The sequence below is a fragment of the Mauremys reevesii genome, linkage group 25, assembly GCF_016161935.1.
Source record: "Mauremys reevesii isolate NIE-2019 linkage group 25, ASM1616193v1, whole genome shotgun sequence".
Taxonomy (NCBI): Eukaryota; Metazoa; Chordata; order Testudines; family Geoemydidae; genus Mauremys; species Mauremys reevesii.
The window spans coordinates 19,665,555-19,689,194 of NC_052647.1; the positions used below are offsets into that span (position 1 = coordinate 19,665,555).

Consider the following 23,640-nt stretch of genomic DNA (forward strand, 5'->3'; position numbering starts at 1 on the left):
TGCAATCTGTGCTCACAGAGGTACTGTAAATTACATGGCATTCTGCATCCAAAACAAAGATGAGGGGTCTCTGTTTTACATGCAATACAGAAACCGAGTTTAAAATAGAAGCACCACTCTGCTTCTACTAACTAGTCATTAAAGAACATGCTATATACAATATATAAAATATTTATTGTGCTAGTGCCTTGGATCCCTAGGCATAGACTGGGGCCATACTGTGCTTGGTGCTGTACAAGCACAGAACAGAAAGTTAGTCCCTGCCCCAAAGAAATCATATAATACTGACTGGTCAAGGAAGGTAAGTTATACTTTTGATGGGACCTATAACTCTGAATGTCCTGATTTAAGAACATTAAAAATCTTAATGAGACACAAACACACACATGCAATATTGCGTGCACATGTGTGCAGAAGAGAGTGAAATATTTCTCCCATATCCTACAGTGGGATTTCTCTCTCACTCCAACCAGTCAACCAAGCCTCCAACCAGGAGGCTTTAAAGCCTGGTAAATGTTTAATAATATACACTGCTTCTGAAAGGCCTTTGCTGGGTACAAGCTGACCTATATTGTAATTTGGTTTAGTTTCCTTTGCTTCTGCTGCTTGTGGTTCAATTCTGTATTTCTCTGCAAATCCTCCCACACTCTTCTTTCCAATTTCACAATACCCAAAACTGGGAAATTTAAACTGTGGCTAATATTTTCCTGTTTATAGAACATGTTGTATTTGTTGACAGGAAACCCTATGGGTTTGCAGCAGGCAGGGGGCAGCTTAGAAATTTTTAAACCTTTTAAAAACCATAGAGACATGCAAGTTGTGACTGTCTTTCAAACTTTTTTTGGGGGGGGAGGGAGGGAAGCATTTTAAAATGCACAGCTTGCAGAAACTGAACGGTGGCTACTTAGAGGACTTTTCTGGCACATGCTTACAATCCTCACCCCTCAGCCCAATCAAGGGAGAGCTGGGTTTGAGTGCAGATGTCCCACACAATGTTTTGAAACAGTCTCCACGCACAGCTTCAGTGTTTCCTTAGCAGTAAACAAGTCCAGGCATCATAATATTTATTTGTGTTTTGTTTTCAGGAGGAGCATGAAAAGAAAAGCAATGTTCACGTGTCCATTCAACAGCGACTGCAAAATCACCAAAGATAACCGGCGGCATTGCCAGGCCTGCCGGCTGAAGCGTTGTGTGGACATAGGCATGATGAAAGAATGTGAGTAAACAAGTGCACAGTGATTGTGTGCTTAATGTACTTTAATTTTGCAGTAGTTTAAGGCTGGGGATTTGAGGTACTTGACTAAGTCCAATGACCAGTTCCCATTGACTTGAATTTCTCAGGTCACTTTGAAAATTGTAGCCTAAAATGTTTGGGCTAAACCTTCAGAAGTGACTATCGATTCTCTGGATGCTTTTGGGGTTTTTTGGGCACCCAACTGGAGTCCGCTTTAAAAGGGGCCTTGTTTTGAGAAAGTCCTGAGCTCCTATCAGGAATCAGGGTTTGCAGCAGAGCCAGTCTTTGGGCAACTTATAGTATGTTGCCTGATTGGCTATACCACCTGGTTGATTGGAAGAGTCTTAAGCCCGGCAGCAGTTCAACAGCTGCTCAAACCATTCGCCCATGGCTGTGATAGTTCCTGAGCCGCCTTGTTCCCATCCTTGCTCCTACGTTGCTCCCAGCCTTCCTCACTCCAGGTAACCCAATCCTGACCCATAGCTCCAGTTCCTGGCTTCTGACCTTGGGCTCTGGCATCTGGCCTCTGACTCCTGTTCTGACCTTGGGCTCTGATTTCTAACTACCAACTCCTGCTCCAGCCATTGGGCACGAACACTCCCTGACAGCTCCTGCCCTCTGAAACTTCGGGCCCCTTAAAGAGATATCTCCAGATGAGCACCCAAAAATGGAGGTGCCCAGAATCACTAGACTCTGCCATGGAATAGACAAATAAGTCAGAAGTCTGTAGTAATACATGGATCGTTTCATGCATCACTTGCCCATCTTAATTTTTAATTTGGGGGATAACTACACTGCAGTAATTTATGGGTAAGAAGGTCCACTGTCCTGAATTGAGTTTTTTCAGAATTCACAATGATTTAAAGGAGAATTTTTGCAGTAGACCAAATTTTGAGACAAAGCACATTGCTCTTAAATAAAAGTCAAAGTAGGGACTCCTACACCTTGCACGGATGGAAACCCTTAATGCAGAGACACTGCACTGGATCAACTTTACTCCAGTAATCACGTCATTGAAATATGCAGGGTGCAATTTCCCTAATCTAGCTGAGCTCCAAGTGTCCTGTAGTCCTCTAACGTCTGTAGATATTTGCTTTCTAAATCTCTGCTTTTAGCTTCCCAGCCAAGCGCAACTCTTGCCTGGACCTTCTTTGAAACCTTGTTTGTATTGTCTCCTAACAGCAGGAACAGGTGGACTGCTCTGTTTGAACATTGAATTCCCATAGAAATTAGAGATGTCAAAAAGCAATTTGGGTCATCTACTTCATCTCCCTCTTGTCCTAGCAGAGTTTTTCATTCTCTTTTAGAAGTAGCTGCTCTGTTAGTTTTGTTTACAAAGCAGTTTGCTCCATGTTAAATGCCAGGGAAATGAAGCAAATGCCTTAAACATATTCCTTGCTAGAGCATTGTGATATGAGAGAGATGTCCACCCACTAGAGATCGTGATCAGTTCATGGCTGTTCTACCCTATGTTTCCTGAGTTGAGCGCTATGAAATCTTTCCCCCTTTTCAAGTTTTCCTTGCACATCTCAGCATTTTACGAGGACTTGGTTTGGTTAAAACAGGATGCTATAGGTATGTGTTGTTTCTGGGCGGAGCCAATTAATGATTTGGGAGGAGTTTAATGATTGAGGGTGTGGCTACACTTGCAAGTTAGAGTGTATTAAGTCAGCCCCAGGCACCCTAACTTCTGAGGTGCCCACACTGGCAAGGCATGTAGAGCGCCCGGACTCCGTGGCTGGAGCACCCTGGTAATCCACCTCCATGAGAAGCATAACGCTTGCTGTGCCCTGGCTGGAGCGCCATGGCACCAGTGTGGATGCCCTGGTCTATGAATGCGCTCTGATCAGCCTGTTCTAGCCACTCTGGTCATCACTTTTTGAACTTTACTGCCCTGCCCTCAGGTGACCAACCATCAGACCCGCCCTTTAAATTCCCCAGGAATTTTGAAATTCCCTTTCCTGTTTGTTTGCTCAGCAAGGCGTGGGGTGCTCTCAGTGCATTTTTCCAGGTGACCATGCCTCTATGCACCAGGTGATCCCCAGTATGGAGCAATGGCAAGGTGCTGGACCTCATCAGTGTTTGGGGTGAGGAAGTTATCCAGTCTCAGCTGCGCTTCAGCCATTGGAATTACGATACCTATGGGCAGATATCAAGGGACATGATGGAAAGGGGCTTTGACCAGGACGCACAGCAGTGCAGGGTTAAGGTGAAGGAGCTGCGGAATGCCTACCACAAAGCGCAGGAGGCAAACTGCCACTCCGGTGCTGCCCCCATGACCTGCCATTTCTACAAAGAGCTGGTGGACGTGATACGTGGGGGCGACCCCACCTCCACTCTGAAGAGCACCATGGACATTTCAGAGGCTGTAGAAGCACAGAGTTCAACAAGACAGGAGGAGGAAAGCAGAAGTGAGGGTGCTGAGGAGGAGGGGGACAGCCCGGCATCCCTAGATGCATGCAGCCAGGAGCTGTTTTCCAGCCAGGAGGAAGGTAGCCAGTCATAGCGGACAATGCTTGGGGAAGAACCAACAGCAGAGGAGGTGCCCGGTAAGTGGCTTTTATTTTGGGAAGGTAGTTGTTCAGTGTGGGCTCTTGGGGTGAGGAGGGTTTCAGGGTTAGGGCTGCGTGCATGCCTAGATGCGGACTAGGGCATTGATTTGTTCTCTCCCATTGTGGTAGTCGGCCTCAGTGTTCTCTTTAAAGATCTCATGCAGAAGCTGGGCAATCCGCTTGCGCAGGTTCCTTGGCAGAGCTACTGTGCTCCTTGTCCCAGTAAGGCTAACATGTCTCCGCCACTGTGCCGTGATGGGCAGGCGGACCGTTGCTGCACACAGGCAAGCTGCATAAGGGCCAAGGCAGAAGCCACATTGTAGTAGAAGACCCTCCCTTGCTTCCCAGGTCACCCTCAGCAGCGAGATATCTTCCAGGACGAACTCATCCTGTGGAAAATGTGGGGACAGTGATCAGTATACCCTAGCGCACAGAACCCCAGAGGACAGTATGGCCGTGAAACAATCAGTCCCCCTTGCCCCTGTGCTTACTCACTGTTTTGGGGCTCCTGTGGGTTATATGCACTCGCTTTGGGATGGGCAATTTCTGCTGCTGTGTTGTACACTGTACTTGTCTTTTAAGTACGGCCGAATCATTGCTCTGTTTGGTGTGAACAATGCTGCCTCTGTTAAGTGTTGCGTTTGGCTTTACAGATGCAACCTTGAGATCCTAGCCGTCCTTGTTATCAACAGCTGAAAGACTCCAAAGAACCAGGAAGCACAAATGCATGAAGACATGAAAATCAAAAAGTTCAGGAGTGGCGGAAGACTGAAAGGAGGCTCCACCCGCAGAATGCGGATCGCCGGCACCAAAGCATGGAGCAGCTGCTAAACATCATGGAGTGCCAAGCAGACTCAATACAGGCGCTCGTAGCAATGCAGACAGAGCACATCCACCCCTCCCTGCAGCCCTTGTCCCAAAACTTTTCCCTTGTACCCCCATGTCACCACCAACCCACTTTCCCCAACATTCGAGTTCTTATGACCACCAGCTGCCTCCAACACCTGTAGCTTCACTACCCAGCCCTGCAAACTACGACTCTTACTCACTGCACTCAACCCCCATCACCGTGCATTTTAGCCAGCCCGAACTGCAGCACTCACTGCATGGCACTCCAGACAGGAACGCTGAGTATAACAACAGGACATACGCAAATCTGTGATTGTTCCATTTCCCACCCCGCCCCTTTCCCTCCTCCCACACAGCACAGATGTGTCATGCCCTTTCTGTTTCCCAAACAGTTGTGTTTCTTTTCAATAAATGATTTTTTTGGCTTTGAATACATTCTTTATTGCATTAAGTAAAAGATACCGTAGCCCAGGACGGCAACAGGCACTGCAAGTCAGCGTATCATACGTACCAAACACAGATGCCTACAAGCATTGGATCCACTGCACTTCACTCCCGTGCAGGGCACCAAACATTACTGGTGGCTTTCAGCATCAAATTGCTCCCTCAAGGCATCCCTAATCCTTACAGCCCTGCACTGGGCCCTTCTAATAGCCCTGGTCTCTAGCTGTTCAAATTCAGCCTCCAGGTGCGGAACCTCCGAGGCTCATGCCTGAGTGAAGCTTTCACTCTTCCCTTCACAAATGTTATGGATGGCTGTCATCAGCCAGGTCCAGCTTCCCATACAGACAGCGCCAGCAGCCTTTTAAATGGCCAAACGCACACTCAACTGTCATTCTGCACTGACTCAGCCTGTTGTTGAACTGCTCCTTGCTGCTATCAAGGCTCCCTGTGTAGGGGTTTCATGAGCCATGGCATTAAAGGCTAAGCAGGATCTCCAAGGATCACAGTGGGCATTTCAACTTCCCCTATGATGATCTTCTGGTCTGGGAAGAAAGTCCCAGCTTGCAGCTTCCTGAACAGGCCTGTGTTCCGAAAGATGGGTGTGTCATGCACCTTTCTGGACCAGCCTGTGTTAATGTCAATGAAACGCCCACGGTGATCCACAAGCGCCTGGAGAACCATAGAGAAATACCCCTTCCGATTAATGTATTTGAAGGCTAGGTGGTCTGGTGCCAGAATTGGAATACGTGTCCCATCTATTGCCCCTCCGTAGTTAGGGGAAACCCATTTGTGCAAAGCCAGCCACACTGTCACCCACGTTGCCCAGAGTCACGGTTCTTCTGAGCATTAATGGCCCTGCAAACTTGCATCAACACTATTCCAATGGTCGACTTTCCCACTCCAAACTGGCTAGTTGTCTGGAGTTGCCAGCCTCCAGATTGCAATAGCCACCCGCTTCTCCACCGGCAGGGCAGCTCTCAATCTCGTGTTCCTGCACCGCAGGGTGCGGGCGAGTTCAGCGCACAGTCCCATGAAAGTGGCTTTCCTCATCCGAAAGTTCTGCAGCCACTGCTCGTCGTCCCAGACTTGCATGATGATGTGATTCCACCACTAAGTGCTTGTTTTCCAAGCCCAAAGGCAGCATTCTATTGTGGTGAGCATGTCTGCAAATGCCACAAGCAATCTTGTGTCACATGCGTTACGCGAGTGGACATCATCGTCGGACTCCTCCCTATCACTTTGTAGCTTTAGAAGTAACTCAACTGCAATTCATGATGTGCTGGCGAGACCCATCAGCATATTCCTCACAAGTTCAGGATCCATTCCCACAAACCGAAAGGGAAGACACAGTACGCAGCACAAAAAATGTTGAAAGATGGTGCCAAATGTGGACAGAAGCACAGGGGTTGCTGGGATGCGAAGCGATGCATCACAGGGCATTGGGGATAGGGCCCAGAGTGTGCCCCGCCCCCTTCCCACAGCACCAGAATGGGAAGAAGTGCTCTATGGGATAGCTGCCCATAATGCACCGCTCCCAATGCCACTGTAAGTGCCACAAATGTGGCCACTCCACTGCGCTTGCAGCTGACGGTGTGAACACACAGCAGAGCTTTCCCTGCTGAGGTCTCCAAGAGCTGATTGAACTCAGCGCGCTCTACATTTGCAAGTGTAGCCATGCCCTGAAACTAATTAGGTTTTGGTTTCCATATTGCTTTGTGATTTGTAAAGGTGGAGTTGGCTCTGTGCCATGGGAGAACTTCTTTGAGCTGAATGGCAGCATTGCCTATGGTTGAGCTACCGTCTTGAGAGTGGGAGTTGTCTCTTGTCACTTGTCTCTTTTTGAGGTTGTCTCCTTAGTAGGTTTGACAAAAGGCATTAACAACCCCCATACTGCACCTTGTCTTTGTGGAAGCTCCTTTCTCTGGTGGTGGCATAATATCACATCAAACAATTGAAATATTCATGCTGTAGTTCCATTTAAACATCTTCCACATAACTACGGCTTCATGCATCTCCTATTGTAGTGTGTTGCTGTGGAATTTCCTTGTGTTTTTCCTTAATGGCATCTCCTGTTGGTATTAATTTCAGCAGAGTTCTGTTTTGTGACCTTGAGCCTCCTTGGTGGAGGCTTGGGGAATAACTTGGAAAAGTAACGTTCAACGGAGTTCAAATACATGAATGTTGTCAAAATATTTATTTTTCTGAGTTTGTACTTTTCTATCATTAAATGCAACTCTCATAAATAAAGGTCTGATGAGTTTGTTTGTACACACTCTCTTTTCACTTCCTTACGGATTCAAGTCAAACCAAAATGATCCACCTTCTTTAGGAAGCTTCATTAACTTCCTGATTACAACTGCCTGCAGAGCCTGGGTGTGTTATGGTGTGTACGGTGAACCTGTGCAAGTAGCCAAAAGACCCTGCACCCAATTCTCTGCTGTCTTGTACCTTCTGTGTCTATTCTCCCTGTGCAAAATTGGTGTAAAGGTATTATTTGATCAAACTGTTAAGTGTGTTGCACCCAGTCTGTGCAGGTATAAATGATACATGGTATGATCCAGGCAGGGGAGAATCAGACATGGCTTCTCCCCCCAGGCTTTTTGGAGTGGGGGAGAATCTCGCTGAGAGCTGCTGACCTTAGCTTCTCCCCCTTCCCATCTATAGAGAAGTTTCCTCTCTCCTAATGGGGAGTGGAACATGTACCATGGAGGCAACAGTTGTCTCTTGTCCTATTTCAGCTGGGATGTGGCGTGGCTCCACTTTTACAAGTGGAGGGGTATCTCTTGTGGTTTTGTTCAGAGAGTTCTTATTCTCTTCCAGCGAGCCTCACCATTCTCTCTGCAAGAGAGTGCCTGTCCCTTTGGGAAAATCAGAGGCACGGGCACACAAGACATTGTGCCACGTGATGATTGATGGATTTAAAAATCTGTTTGAAAAATTTCAGTAACACTTTGCTTTCCTATAAATGTTCTCTATATAATAGGGAACAAACAGCTTCATAATGTAACTGGGTGCAGCTAAGGAACGTCACCTATGGCCCTTTAAGAAAACCAGCATTTGCTGGAATGCTCCAGAAGATACTTGTACCTTCAGCACATGTGGAAAAATCTCCATGTTTTTAATAAATAGGCAGGCTCCAGTAAAACTAGTTTTAAAGTTAGTGGGTGAGGTTCCATGGAAAGAGAAACAAAGGCCCTGTTTACTCTGGGTAACGACTGAAACTGTTTGTTTGTTTTCTGCAGCCAGTTTACAGTTTATTTGTATTCAAACACCAGTTATGTCTTTACTGCAAAGTTCTTACTCTTACTCTAAACCAGGGGTTGGCAACCTTTCAGAAGTGGTGTGCCGAGTCTTAATTTATTCACTGTAATTTAAGGTTACACGTGCCAGTAATACATTTTAACATTTTTAGAAGGTCTCTTTCTATAAGTCTGTAATATATAACTAAACTATTGTTGTATGTAAAGTAAATAAGGTTTTTAAAATGTTTAAGAAGCTTCATTTAAAATTAAATTAAAAGGCCGACCCCCCCCCAGACTGGTGGCCAGGACCTGGGTAGTGTGAGTGCCACTGAAAATCAGCTCGCGTGCCGCGTGCTATAGGTTGCCTACCTCTGCTCTAAACCAACTCCTGCCCACACAATCTTTCGCTTGAGCACGGTGGTGCTTTAAATCTGAGCTAGCTGGGCCATCAGAGGGCATAGGTTAAAGCTCATGTGCATGTTAGAACAGTTAATAGACTGCTCTGTCTCTTATTAGTGTTTTATTTTGGACTCTGTGTAAGCACTTTAGGGTCCAGTGGGTAATGTAAAATACCATACAAAATAATTTGGTACAGCACACGGTTAAAACATGCTTGTTCCCTGGCTAGAGCAATGAACCAGAACAGCTACTTAGTAGAGAACAGAGAGCAACACAGAAAGTCAAAGTCTGAAAATGTTTCTTGGCATTGTAGGTTTTTTTGGGGATATTCCAGAAATAATTATTTGAAATGGTGAATTTTGACAGGCTTTCTGATTTAATAAGGGACGGCTTAGCTTCTCCTGGGCATTTCTTCAGTGTCAGGAGACCGTTCTCCAAGAACAATAGCGTTTTCAACTGACATTATCTTGTAATCATTACACAAATCGCCTTTGAGAGAGCAAATGCTGTTGTGCTTATTTGAATGGAAAAAAGGCTTTGAAATCTGTGACTCTAAAAAGCAAACTGGATGAGAGTGAATGGCCTTGGTTACTGGAGTCCAACTGAGAGTTGGCATAAGCAAATTCAACTCCACTGAAATCAAGGGGATTATACCCGCTTGTGCTAGTTTATGAATTTTGCGAGGACAGCCAGGAAACTTCGGTAGCAGCAAAAAGGGGGGGTTGTTTTCTGGGCTGAGCAAAGCTGTGTAGTAGTTAACTTGTAAATGATCCATTTAGTGAAATCCATACTTTATTAATAGAAACCTAACCCAGAGTAACTAAAAATAGACCCTCGGAGTGGAGTTAACTGCTAGTTAAATGAATGGGAACAAAGTGTGCTTCAATTATTTTTAGGTCAGACCAGGTTTAAAACTCCTGCAAGAGAGTGCAAGGAGTTGTCTTCCCACAGTTACCCCCTCCTTTCTCTGGGACATCCCTATCACTGTTCCTGCAGCAAGCAACAGAGTGAAACTGATCTGATTTTAGTCTAAGGACGCAGAAACATGATCTAAGGGAGTGAGAGAAGGGAAAACATTGGCAGATGAGACAAGAGATCAAGGAAGTGGGAGGAGCCAAAAGAGAAAAGGAAGGGGGGAGAGCTTCTGTGAAAGTGTGTGTGTGTGGGGGGGGAGAATAGGGAGACAGGCCTCTAGTTTAGGGACAGCTCACTAATGCAGGATTTAGTGTCGTTAGTCCTTGCTCCCCTCAGGCCAGTGAGAGTTCTGGTTGGTTATCGCAGGGGCTGCAGTTGCACTGTTTATTTTTCAACAAATGTACATTCCCCAGGCCCATTTGCAGCCCAAACATGGCAACACTAAGGAATCTGGCTTTATGAATGTTTGTTACCCGAGTCTTAAGGATGAAGTCCTGGGAGCTTGAAATCAGTTAGGAAGGTGAAAGAAGGGAAACCTTTGGGGGGATTTAAAGGGTGACCTAAGCAGCGCAAAAAAAAACAAAAAACCCATTACGTTTGCTGCAGCTTTCTAGCCACCTTATAGTGGATTCATCCAATCCATTCTTTTTTAACTTGCTGACAAGAGTACTATAGGAGACCATATCAAAAGCTTTGCTAATGTCCACATATCACGTCCACTGCTTTCCCCATATCCACAGAGCCAGTTATCTCATCATAGAAGGCAATTGGGTTGGTCAGGCATGACTTGCCCTTGGTAAATCCATGTTGAGTGTTCCTGATCACCTTCCTCTCCTCCAAGTACTTCAAAATGGATTCCTTGAGGACCTGCTCCATGATTTTTTCCAGGGACTGTTTTCAATTAAATGTGTTAATCCTGTCACACATCAGATGACCGTTTTCAAACACCATTCTGAAGGAATGAACAAATTGAAACAGAAAAGTGAAAATACTCTTCTTCTGGTTAGCAGAGACATTATTCCCCAGACTAACCTCTGAGGATAGGACAAAAAGCAATAGGCTTAAATTGCAGCAAGGGCGGCTTAGGTTGGACATTAGGAAAAACTTCCTAACTGTCAGAGTGCTTAAGCACTGAAATAAATTGTCTAGGGAGGTTGTGGAATCTCCATTATTGGGGATTTTTAAGAGCATAAGAATGGCCCTACTGGGTCAGACCAAAGGTCCATCTATCCCAGTATCCTGCCTTCCAACAGTGGCCAGTGCCAGGTGCCCCAGAGGGAATGAACAGAACAGGGAATCATAAAGGGATCCATCCCCTGTCGCTCATTCCCAGCTTCTGGCAAACAGGCTAGGGACATCATTCCTGCACATCCTGGCTAATAGCCATTGATGGACCTATCCTCCATTAATTTATCTAGGGTTTCTTTTAAAACCGAGTTATGGTCTTGGCCTTCACAACATCCTCTGGCAAGGAGTTCCACAGGTTGACTGTGCATTTTGTGAAGAAATACTTTCTTGTATTTGTTTTAAACCTGCTGTCTATTAATTTCATTTAGTGACCCCCTAGTTCTTGTGTTATGAGAAGTAGTAAAAACATTTCCTTATCTACTTTCTCTACACCAGTCATGATTTTATTGACCTTTATCATATCCCCCCTTAGCCGTCTCTCAGGTTGGACAGACACCTGTCAGGGATGGTATAGATAATACTTAGTCCTGCCTTGAGTGCAGGGGACTGGACTGGATGGGGGAGGGATAGCTCAGTGGTTTGAGCATTGGCCTGCTAAACCCAGGGTTGAGAGTTCAATCCTTGAGGGGGCCATTTAGGGATTTGGGGCAAAAATCTGTCTGGGGATTGGTCCTGCTTTGAGCAGGGGGTTGGACTAGATGACCTCCTGAGGTCCCTTCCAACCCTGATATTCTATGACCTGTCAAGGTCTCTTCCAGTTCTGTGATTCTACATAGTGATGATAGTTGCATCTTTATTTCCTGTAGGTCCCTTGTATATACTCAAAGCTTGTTTTACAGTAACAGGCTTAGATAAGGGAGAAGGAAAACCACAGCTGTATCTGCTAAGTTCTGTAAAGCAACGTGTACAGTTATGGTGCTGAGCACCTATTGATAAGAGGTTGCTGACTCTAAATCATAGCTAAAGACAAGCCATATCATTTTTAAATGCTCTTTTTACAGTCTGAGCTCTTAATTACAGTTTGTTTGCTCACTGAGCGTATCAAATGACACAACTGTTTCCAATAGCTCGGCCTGGGAACACATGCATTCTATACAGGTATAACTATTTTGGGGAACACTGGAGTTAGAAGGTGCAATTTCCAGCCTGAGCAGACATACCCACGCTAGCGCTAATCGACCTAATGTGCTAAAAATAAAAGTGTAGCTGTGGCAGTGCAGTGGGCTAGGTTCCCCAAGTACGTACCCAGAGTCTTGGACAGGATCATACTCGGGGTGGCTAGCCTGTCGTGCTGCCACAGCTACACTTCTATTTTTAGCAAACAAGCTCAGTCTGAGCTAGTGCGGGTATGTCTGCTCAAGCTGGAAAGGACACCTTCCAGCTCCAGGGTAGCTGTATCCACAGTTAAAAGTGGTGGGGTTTTTTGTTTTGTTTTTTTTAGCCAAAATGGTTCTACCGGTAATAATCCTTAGGGTGGAGGCAGGTACGTCCTGTCAGGGAGGGTCTAGAGTGACTTGGTCCTGCCTCAGCGCAGGGGGCTGGACCTGATGACCTCTCGAGGTCCCTTCCAGCCCTACATTTCTATGAATCTATGAAGGTGCCTTTTACAGTGCCTATAGCTGATTTTTTTCCCCCCTTCCACTATGGGAATAGGTACACTGGTAGAAGGCACCTTTGGAAATCTTAGATATAGTCTGCAGACCCCCAGGGGTCTGTGGACTACAGGTTGAAAACCACGGACATAGCCCAAGCCCGACCGCCTGACTACTCCTAGGCATCCTTCACAAGGAAGGGAAGTAACTGTGAGCTGCCTTCAGGCACTTAGCACTTCCCCGATCCTTGTCTCCCACAATGAAGCGAGGTGTTTTCCTTTGGGGGTGTGAAGGAAGGAGGACTCTTGGGGTGAGCAGGGACTGAAGACGTTCAAGAGCTGTCCATGGGGGTGGCTGATGGCAGGGACGTGTTTATGTGAGGAAGATACTGGGAAGAAATTGGACTGTGCTCTTGGCAAAAAATATTCTACTTGTTTGTCTCTCTCCACTTTTAGATTGTCTTATGTTCACTGCGTAGAGTGTCTAGCACAATGGGGTCTCAGTCCTGCTTGGAGGGGGGGCGGATCTTTAAGCCCTATGGAATACAAATAAAAACACTGAACAGCTTCTCTGGGGGTGGGGGGAGCTCAAAGGGCTATAAAAACTTCTCTACATCTCACATAAGCCCTGTGTGTCTAAATTGCTTTTTAATTCAAAATGTTTCCAGCCTAGTTTGCTCCACGGTCACTCTTTTGTTTATATAATTGACCCTGATGCATACACCCATTTTTCCACTAGTACAGCTGTGCGTGACAAGAGCTCACAACGCCTCCCTAGGTGAGTGCGAGTAAACACGGTGAGGAATTATACTTAAGGATATGTCAGTGTGACAAGCAGCCAGGGTTACAGTTTCCCACAGCTGTTTTTCACTTGCTCATAAAATATCTGACTCAAACCAGTCAAAGCAGCCCTGACAATTACAATCTGCAATTCTTGAGATTTTTTGTGCATACTCTGTATATTCAACCTTGCAGACAGGGCACTGGAGTAGGAGTCTGGAGACCTGGGGTCTGTTACCCAGCACTGCAACGAATCTGTGACCCATCGGCAAGTCGCATCCTTTGTCTGTGCCTGTGTTTTACTGCTGACCCTTTTTCTGTTTTGACTATGTAAAGTGTGAACAATTTGGGGCAGGGACTCTTTCTTATTTGGTATGTGGGACCTCTGGGCATTACTGTAATACCAAAAAGAAAAAAAATCATCGCTCCACTCCTGTCTGAAAGATCCAGCGTAGTCTAGCAGCAAAGGAGTTAAGTGACAGCAAGAGATCCTCTTCCGAGTTCCTGTTTTTGGGGGGGGGGGGTTGTTCTTTTTAATTTTGTCGTCACCCGAAGACTTCTTTGGAACTTGATCTATTAGGAAATGACGAGTCTTGTTTAAATGTCAGTTATTAATTTGGTGCATTTGATATCACTCTGGCTAGTCCTGATATCTACTTGGACACATGCCTACATCTTTACAAGCTTAGACTATGGGTTGATTATTCATCCCTTGACAATACGTAGGTGAACCATTCTGCAGTCTTTGAGCCAAAAGGCATTGGCTCGTCGCTCTAGTCCAGGGGTGGGCAAAGTTTTTTGGTCTGAGGGCCGCATCGGGTTTCGTAAATTGTATGGAGAGCCGGTTAGGGGAGGGGGTCGTGGCCTGGCCCTCACCTCCTATCTCTTCCCCCCCACCCCCCCAGGACCTACCCCATCCAACCTCCCCTGCCCCATCCCCGCTCCCTGACCGCTCCTGGACCCCCGCTGCCCCATCCAACCCCTCCTCTTGTTCCTGACCCCCTCCCCCCGGGACCCTTGCCCCCATTCAACCTCCTGTTCTCCCCCCGACCCCATCCATACCCTCACCCCCTGACCACCACCCTGAACTCCCCTGCCTTCTGTCCTCCACCCCCCTACACCCCCCTGGTCTGTGCCCCCTTACCACGTGGCTGGTGGTGCTACAGCTGCGCCGCCTGGCTGGAGCCAGGCCACACCGCCGCTGCCACCACGCAGCTCAGAGCACCAGATCAGGCCACGCTCTGCAGCTGCGCTGCCCCAGGAGCTCACAACCCCACTGCCCAGAGCATTGCACTGGTGGCAGAGCAAGTGAGCGGAGGCTGTGGTGGAGAGGCCGGGGGCTTGCGTCCTGGGCGAGAAGCTTGGGGGCCGGGCAGGACGGTCCTGCGGGCCGGATGTGGCTCGCAGGCCATAGTTTGCCCACCTCTGCTCTAGTCTGAGCTATGCAGTGTTGTTGTAGTCATGTCGGTCTCAGGATATTAGAGAGGCAAGGTGGGAGAGGTAATACCTTTTATGGGACCAACTTCTGTTGACGAAAGAGACAGACTTTGGAGCTATACAAAGCTCTTCTTCAGGCCTGGGAAAGGTACTCTGAGTGTCACAGCTAAATACAAGATCCAACAGATAGTTTAACATAAGTAGTCAGCATATATTCTATCTGTTGGATCTTGTATTTAGCTGTGACACTCAGAGTTCCAGGGGCCAAAGTCCAGTGACAACAGACTGACGTGCCAGCAGAAGCTGCTCACCTTGCTTGTCGCGAGGCAGGATTTACTGTCTCACCCCCCCAGCACTTCTGAAATGTGGTCTGAAAATTCACGAGGGGAGGGGAATGGAAAATTAGCACCAGCTGGGAGGGGTGGATTGCAGAAATAGTTATGGGAGTTCTCCCTGATCAGCAACGGAGGAGGGAGGCTAAGAGCAGAGGAGTTGCAGGGCGGGGTAGAGTAGCAGCAAGGCAGAGATGGGGATGGTGTTCGCCAGGGCAGTAGGGCAAAGGTGAGGGAGCACACCAGGGAGGAGGTGAGGAGGAAGTGGGTCCTAAGCAGGGAGAGGGAGTTGGGAGCCTATCTGGAAGTGGCGGCGGTGTCTCCTGGGTGGGGAGGGGGCATGTGGAGAAAGCAGCTTCAGTAGCACATTGTTCCTCAGTGGGTAGATTGACCCAAGTAGAAGGCTACTGCCAGTAAGAATCTTCTGATGCAAGGGCAGTTCTAGCCAGAAGGTGGCCTGTTGGAACAGTAGGGTTCGTTCTCTTACAAACCAGCTTCTCTCTCCTGTGCATGGTACGCTCCTTTGTTCTCTCCTGTGTTTTTAATTTAATGCAGAGACCAAAAAAAGAGGTGCTTTAAAAAAAAAAAAGGCAACTTTGAGTTTCATTCCTAATAATCCATGTTCCTAAAAACTATAAACCAGAGGTGGCATTTCCATTATGCCTTTGGTTCTGTGAGTAATAGCTGTGACTACTGCATTTAAGCACAGAAAAAGGTCAGGAAACAAAACGTGGAATGTGGTAGGCAGTCTATCTTCTGAGCAACGAATAATAGAATTGTGCAAGGACTGGCCTTTGGGATGGGAACTGACGTTAAAAAATCTGGCAAAGAGGAGAGTGCGTAATATTAAAAAGAAATAAAGGATCTTTTTGCCATCCAAGAAAAATACTGCTTTGCAGCAATAGACACGTCCTGTTTTGTTAGACAAGGTTGCTAGAGTGCTGGGGACCTGTCTGAACCACATGTTCTAAAGCACCATATGCTCTTGTATCCCTTTTACAATTAGCATTAGATTTTCAAAGATACCCAGGAAAATCAATGGGAATTGGGTGCTTAATTCCGATTTATGTCCCTCGAAAATCCTCCCCTTACATGCAGTGCTAGCGTCACTCTGATCAGCTTCATCAGAAAGGAACTGTTTTTATTCTTGACATGAAGGTGTGTCACTAGCATGGAGCATTGCAGCTGCTATTGTAACTCTCTGGCTTTGCGCTTTTACACTTCTCTTGGCACTGGCAGGGAGCATGAGATTTAAACATACAAGATCTGCTACAGCTCCCTTTTAGGCTGGCTTCACTGCTTAAAAAAAAAAGTGTCCTTTTTTTGTTTTTTTTTAAACCACAGGATAATATTAGCTATCTTGTGGTGAAATCCTGGTGGAGACAAGATCCTGTAGTTTTACTGTGAGGTCAGCTGTGGGAGGAGGATTCAGCATTGACCTCACCTAACTACCTAGGTAAATAACAATCATAGGTGCCTTGTCTCCACTAAGATTTTCCAGCAGGGTGGCTATCACGTGTTCATTATCTTGCAGTAAAAAAGAACACCTCTTTGTCAGTGAAGATGAAGCTTCAGTATTGTCAGCTCATCACAAGTCTTGCAACCTCTGTTGTGTTTTTTCCTCTTTAAAGCCCTAGCTCCGGGAGTCAGGTGATTTATGTAAGACTCTTGGTGTTCACTTTTAAAAAGAAAGTGGGGTTCTAGCCATCACAGCTGCAGAGAGAAGCCTGAACACCTGAACCCCAAAGGTTCAAAACCAGAAAGCAAGTAAAGACCCCAATATTTATTTGTTAAAAATCTCATGGTTTTGGCAGGGCCTGACTTGAGTGCTTCGGGTGGGTTGGGGTGATGCTCTTAAGAGTGAAGGCAGAGGAGCAACACTACTGGGAGCAAGGGAGGTGCTCATTTCCCTTCCATTATACTACTGCTTTCCCTTACCCAGGAAGGATGATTCATTTAGGGTGAGTTACAGGGCTCTGGTTTAGTGTTCTGTGAGCACTAAATGCAAAGGTGTGTTATGGAGAGGATTCTTCGTACGTGTGCCATGACTAATAACACCCCTGTGTGTCGTGAATACTGCCTGTGTGTGGCCTCAGTTGCACGAACCTCCGATTTTTGCTTCTGTGCTGCAGATTCTGAGGCTACAACCTGGCTGTGCTAGGGCATCTTTGTTTGCTGCTACTTGGGCATTCCTGCCTTCATGGTCTGGTTGCCTGCTGCTAGCTACTGTAACTGCTGTTACTGATTGTTTTTCACCAGTCCCATTCCTACTCCTGCCCTCATTTGCAAGGCCTTTCTAGCTCTGCCCCTCCCTATAGACCTTCTCCTCTAACCTGTGGCACGCGTGCCGAAGGCGGCACGCAAGCTGATTTTCAGTGGCACTCACGCTGCCCAGGTCCTGGCCACTGGTCTGGGGGGCTTTGCATTTTAATTTAATTTTATATGAAGCTTCTGAAACATTAATTATTTTACATACAACAATAGTTTAGTTATCTATTATAGACGTATAGAAAGAGACCTTCTAAAAACGTTAAAATGTATGACTGGCACGCGAAACCTTAAATTAAAGTGAATAAATGAAGACTTGGCACCCCGCTTCTGAAAGGTTGCCGACCCCTGGTCAAGTGCTTTGTAACATTGTCTGTGACAGCAACGTTGGGTGGCTTAGTCTTTTTTCAAGGGATGAGGAAGGAGCATGTTTTGGCTTGCACTTTTGGCAGCTCCTTCTCCCCTGCCCTTTTTTTTTTCCATGCTTCCTGTGGCCTGCTGCTGTGAATGTCACTTTGTCAGTTTCTTCTGCAGCCTGGAGTTTTGCAGTCTTCCCTGGAGAAGAGACCTTCTTCTTCTCTCACTTTCAAAGGGTGAATACCAGTAGTTCTCATGGAATGAGATCCACAGGTGGTGATGGCAGCAGCATTGAGGGGTTGGGAGTGGCAAAGGTGGCATCAAAGCCACCGGACAGGAGCAGTTTTAGACTATTAGCCTTTCCATTTCTGCAGGCGGTGCTGCTGTTGCTTCTCAGAAGATGAGTCACTGGCAGAAGGGCAGTAAAGAGGCTTCCCCATTTTGTGATCCAGTATGAAGCTGGATCCTGTATGTTGCTTTGAAACCCTCTGTTGGGACTGAGTTGCCTTGTGATGTTGCAGGGAGTCAGATTGAGAGATCCAGTGGATCGCTCCTGGCCCTCCCATGTGTGATTCTCAATCCTATTTTGTATTAAATGTGAAAAACACCAGGAAGTCCGGGGTACATAGAGTCCTGTGGCAGCTCTGTGACCAGCCCTGTGATGTGGAGTTGTGATTCATCAATCTATTTATAAATTTGCATAGTCTTGCATCCTGGAATTGGTCTCTTATACTACCACTATCTCTTGCCTAACTATGAATCATTGTAAAGTTACCACTGTTTTGGGAGTTTCTATTGTGCTTTGTGTTGCAGATCAGCTGCAAAGTGAACTATAGTCTGGCTGGATTGTGAGCCACCTGATGTGGTCAGTCCCTACTGCTGCCCATCCAGACATGATCCTGAACACCTCGGCCCTTTCATTTTGCTGTCTTCAATTCTCCTGTTACAGGGAATGTTCTGCCAGCCGCTGACGGGTAACAGACTTGTGCAGAGCCCTCGTGCACAGCAGAGAGTCCGTGTAGTTCTGCAGAAATCTCAGGAAGTATTTGCAGAAATTGCATGGCAGGAATCCAACCGTGGATTCACAGATGGCACTTGGTCAGCGTGTGCGCTGACAGCCAGGCTGAAGAGCTGGTCTGCTGCCTTTCATTCTGAACAAAATGCCTGAGGAGCGTTAACATAACCCAGTCACCATCCAACACCGAACAGGGATAAACAAGGTCCAGCGTTTGGTGTACAGGACCCTAAGCCTGCCTAGTACCATGGCAACACACCATTTAAAAATATCGTATTAAAGATAAAGAAAAACAGTTAAAGCACTTGAAATGTAAAGTATTAAACAAGGCTTTCATTGTATCAATATTCCTTGTTCCATTTCCATGTAGCTGGAGAATGGGAAAGAAAAGCCCTAGTTTGACAGTCTCTCAGATGGTAATAACTGCTGGAGCTGTTGCTGCTGTTAGTCTGCTCCTGTTTAATCTCAGGTGGTGCATTTGGGATTCAGCTGGAGCTGGTAGGGGTAGTGGCAATGTTATGTGGATCCCACCCGCTGCCCCAGTCGGCTCAGGACACCCCTCAGGATTAAGATAATGGGTGCCAGGAAAAAAAAGTGGGGGTGGCAGCCTTGATGGTGAAGCTTGCTTCAGTAGCTTCTGTCTGATCTTCTATGTTTCTCCTCACAAAGCCTTTCTTTAAGGACCCAAAAAGGGAGCGATGGGTGGAATATTATTTTGTCCACCGATTAGGCCTAGTTTTGGATCCACCAATTTTGGTTCACTGATTTCTGGACCCACATTTTCTGCTTTACTAAGCAGGATCTTAACGCAGGCCTTGAGTTATATCAGTAGGTCGTTTTGTTTAGACTAATTCAGTTTTTGTCTCCTTTTCATACCTTCTCCCGTCAACGTTTGTTAGCGATTACCATGACATCTTATGAACTTTCGCATACTTTTTACAGTTCACTTTACAATTAGAGTAAGTAAGTATATAGGCCCAATTATTGCAACATTGCACCCTTTATAGCTCCATTGTTGTTCTGTAGACACAGACTGCTGATGGTCAACATGTTTTCCTGGGACCTTTTTATATAATCTCTTTGTAATTTAACAATCCTCCAGTCATGCTGTGTGTCCTGTGATGTCACTGACAGCTCTTTAAATGTTTTAATTCCTCTTGCCTTGGTTCTACTGAAGGTAAATCTCTAACAACAAGGGTTTAATGACTCTATTTTGCCTCAAGTACAAGGCACATGTGTGAGATTATGCTGTCCTCCATTAGCTGAAATTGTTTCTATGGAAATACTTAACACTTCTCAACCTATGGTAATAAGTAATAATTGGAGATATACCAATCTCCTAGAACTGGAAGGGACCTCGAAAGGTCATCGAGTCCAGGCCCCTGCCTTCACTAGCAGGACCAATTTTTGCCCCAAATCCCTAAGTGGCCCCCTCAAGTATTGAACTCACAGCCTTGGGTTTAGCAGGCCGATGTTCAAACCACTGAGCTATCCCTCCCCCTATAAGCTCAGCTGTAGCGATTCATTTCCTATGCCTTAAGTCTTGCACAGACTGCCAACATGGCAGAAATCTCTCAACCTGAATTCAAGATGCATCTATTAAAGACAAGCTTTAAAAGATATGTAGGGATCCACTTTTTTTTGTAATTGAAATAATTCTGTATTCCATTGCAATATTTTTAAAGCTCCAGTAACTTTTGGACTCTTGCTGAAGTTCTGGCAAAGCACATGGAGCTAGCAAAGCTGATAACTGCTTTCAGTGACTGGCAGTTAAATATGAAATTGTGGGTGAGTTACTGCAGATGCGCCACAAGGCCCCCGTCCTGTTCCCAGTGACATCAGTAAAGTTTGACATTGACTTCTGTGGAAGCAGGTTCCAGCCCAACTGTGTCTAGACTTCCAAAATGCTTAATGCAACAGACAGCACAAATGAGGAACTCGCTGCTCCATTATTTAGCCTCTTTACAGGGAAAGAAGATCTGGATGTATTACAAAACAGGATTGTAAATTTGCCAGCACGCTCACTTCTGCCAGCACGCTCAAGCAATGAGTTGCAATGCTTTTGCTTTGAGCAGGTTGAAGTTGCTATCCTTTGGTTAGAATTAAAATTAATCCATTTTGTCAGTGCCTTTTAAAGTTAACATTTTCCACTTTTTAAGCTTTTAAATGGGGCTGATTGGTGATAAGTGTACTATAATTTCCTTAAATCATTCCTAGCTCCAGAACTAACAAGTGTGATTGTGTTAACAATGTGTGGCATGTCACAATCCATCTGGTGGAGGATACAAGAGTAGGAGTTTGCCGTCGGTAGTATTCAGTCATGGCCCCCCCTCCCTCTGGGAAAGTGTCTGGAAGCTGGTGAATGGATGTATTGAAGCTGAATACAGCAGAATTGTTGCTGGACTGGTTAATTGGTGGCACTCTTAAGCCTAAAGAAGATGGGAAGAAATTAAAATGCTACAGTGATGCAGCTGCACTACTGCAGCTGTGCCGCTGTAGCGCTTCAGTGAAGACACTACCTACACCAATAGGAGGGGTTCTCCTGTTGGCATAGGTAATCCACCTTCTTGAGAGACAGTAGCTAGGAGAACTCTCCCATGTACCTATCCTTGTTTATGGAGGGAGGGAGGTCGATTTAACTGTGTCACTCAGGTGTGGATTTTTCACACCCCTGAGTGACCGTTATACTGACCTGATTTCCTGTTGTAGACCAGGCCTAGGACTTGTCATATAAAATCCTGGTAGGAGTAGATTTCTTCTAGGCCCTAACTGGCTGGCTTCTTGACAATTATGGTATTTATTATGCCATACTTATATAGAGGCTTGGCAGAATTCAATTTTTATTTTTAATATAATTTTGATAGTATCAATGTTTACTTTTAAGCAGTTTTTATTTTTATTGATTTAAATTTTCACAGTTGAGGACAATTATTGTGGGGGTCAGATGGGGAAGTCAGGCAATTATTTAATGATGGTAGAGTTTGATTTAGGATATTTACTGGTATTTTGTATATTTTGACATGTGATGTTGACAATTTTGAGTTTTAATGGTTATAAAGCTTTAACTTTTTGCATCACAACACATACTAAGTTCTCAAGCAGCATTTTTCTTACTTTGCCTACCTGTAAATTTTGGTGGTGGTGGTATTATTATTATTGAAATATTGTTGTCGGTTTCTGTGAGCGGTGAAATCGACATTCGCCAATTAAAAATCTGTTCCTTCCAAGCCTAGTTATCTAGTACAGTAATACCCAGTAACCCAGTTGAGATTATGCATCTGAAGAAGTGGGCTGTAGCCCACGAAAGCTTATGCTCAAATAAATTTGTTAGTCTCTAAGGTGCCATAAGTACTCCTGTTCTTTTTGCAGATACGGACTAACACGGCTGCTACTCTGAAACCAATCAAGATTGGTGCCCAATAGCATTGTGTGGTGTTCATTCTTTTGCAGAATCTGGTATAGCTTCTTTTGTTGTGACTCAGTGGTCTCCAATTAACCCTATGGGGAATTTAGAATTAATTTTTGCTTGTTTGCAGAGAGCCAGCACTTCAAGCCACTCATAACCTCTCAGATGGGGCTCAGGTGGTGCATAGACCTCTTGTTAGTTCTTTGCACAGGGGTGAGTTTCATTAATAGTGTGTAAGGGCTTTCTGAGCTTCCTCACCATAATAACTTCATTCTCTTGCAAATCTGACCTAAGAATCCTGGTCTGTAACTACTATTTAGGCACCTAAGTAAGGACTGGATATTCAAACACTCTAATCAAAATTCAGCACTTGCATGACAAAGGAGCTGGTTTAAAAAATGGGAGGTTTTGATAAACTCTGGTCCAGTTGTTGGTACTGAGCACACTGAACATCTGGCTCTACATTCTGCTTTTATTGTTCTCCACAGGGCGATGTGGTCCCTTTTCCTTGTAAAAGGGTATGATACCTTGCCATTGCTCCATGAGCATTTTCCCCTGGGGATGCTTCTCTGAGTTCATCTGAATACCCATTCCCATGCTCTCCCAAGTATCTATTTTCCCTCTTAAGAGTGTTTTTTTGTGTGAGTGTTACATGGTAACCTTGCCCACTGTCCTCCTAATCTCATTCTCTATCACTGTTAAGCACTACCTACCCTGTTAATCATTTCACCCATAACTGTCGAGTGGTGATCATTTTAATTTTACTACCACTCGCTGGCTTGCATTGTCTTGAAAGATCTTTCTCTCTCTCTCTGGACTGATGAGTGCCATGACTTTGCAGGCTGGTAATGGAAATGCAGAGATCTAGGTAGCATAGGCCCACATTTCAAAATAGATCCTTTGATTTGTGCTACCTTTCGGTTGATCTCCACTAGGATTTCAAGGTGTTAGTTAGCATGTTCTAAAACGCTAGTGTGGACAAAGCAGCATCAAACACACTAGCTAACACATTCTCACACACCTTTTAAATCCTAGGCTAATGTTCACTGCAGAAAAGTTGTGCATCTTCGTTGAGAGAGCTATCTACCTCGTGCCCCCCTCATGTGGGCTGACGCGGAAAAGCTACATCGAAATAAAACCTACCTGTGCTTTGACTCTACTAAGATTTTTACAGTATGATAGCAATCTCCTTTTTCCGTCTTCACTGCACAGCTGTAGTCAGGACAAAGCTTTTGTTCAGCTTGGCTTGATGTTTCTGTTTTCTAGCTCTTCTTCCTGCTAACCAAAGCAAACTGTGTACTTGTAATTTAACATTGAAGAGTAAAGAGTCACAGCCCTCGAAAAGCTTGTTTGTCTCAGGAGATCTTAACTTTGCCCACTACTTTTATTTCTTTGCAGATATCTGATTCTAGCAATGCATCTACTTGTCCTAAAGCCCCTTCCCCTGATAATTCTTTAGCAGTTTCCCATTAAAATGTAGCAGTCCTCACTGGGCTATCGAAGGCTGCATATTAAAGGAAAAATTTTAATTGTCAGTCTCTTATTCAGGTTAATTTGTAAACAAACAAAAAATGATTTTACAAAAACATATCCCTTAAGAACTAATAGTTGTATTCTAATTGCTAGTGTAA

At 45.4% G+C, this 23,640-nt stretch overlaps 1 protein-coding gene across 9 annotated transcripts in view; it reads left to right on the forward strand.

The window, feature by feature from the left end:
• VDR (vitamin D receptor) overlaps positions 1–23,640 on the forward strand; it is a 112,677-nt gene that overhangs the window by 71,314 nt on the left and 17,723 nt on the right. For all 9 annotated transcript variants that reach the window (XM_039514326.1, XM_039514328.1, XM_039514325.1 and 6 more), the window contains one exon: positions 1,086–1,216. In XM_039514326.1, the coding sequence (XP_039370260.1) occupies positions 1,086–1,216 (131 nt within the window). The remainder of the gene's footprint in view (positions 1–1,085; positions 1,217–23,640) is intronic.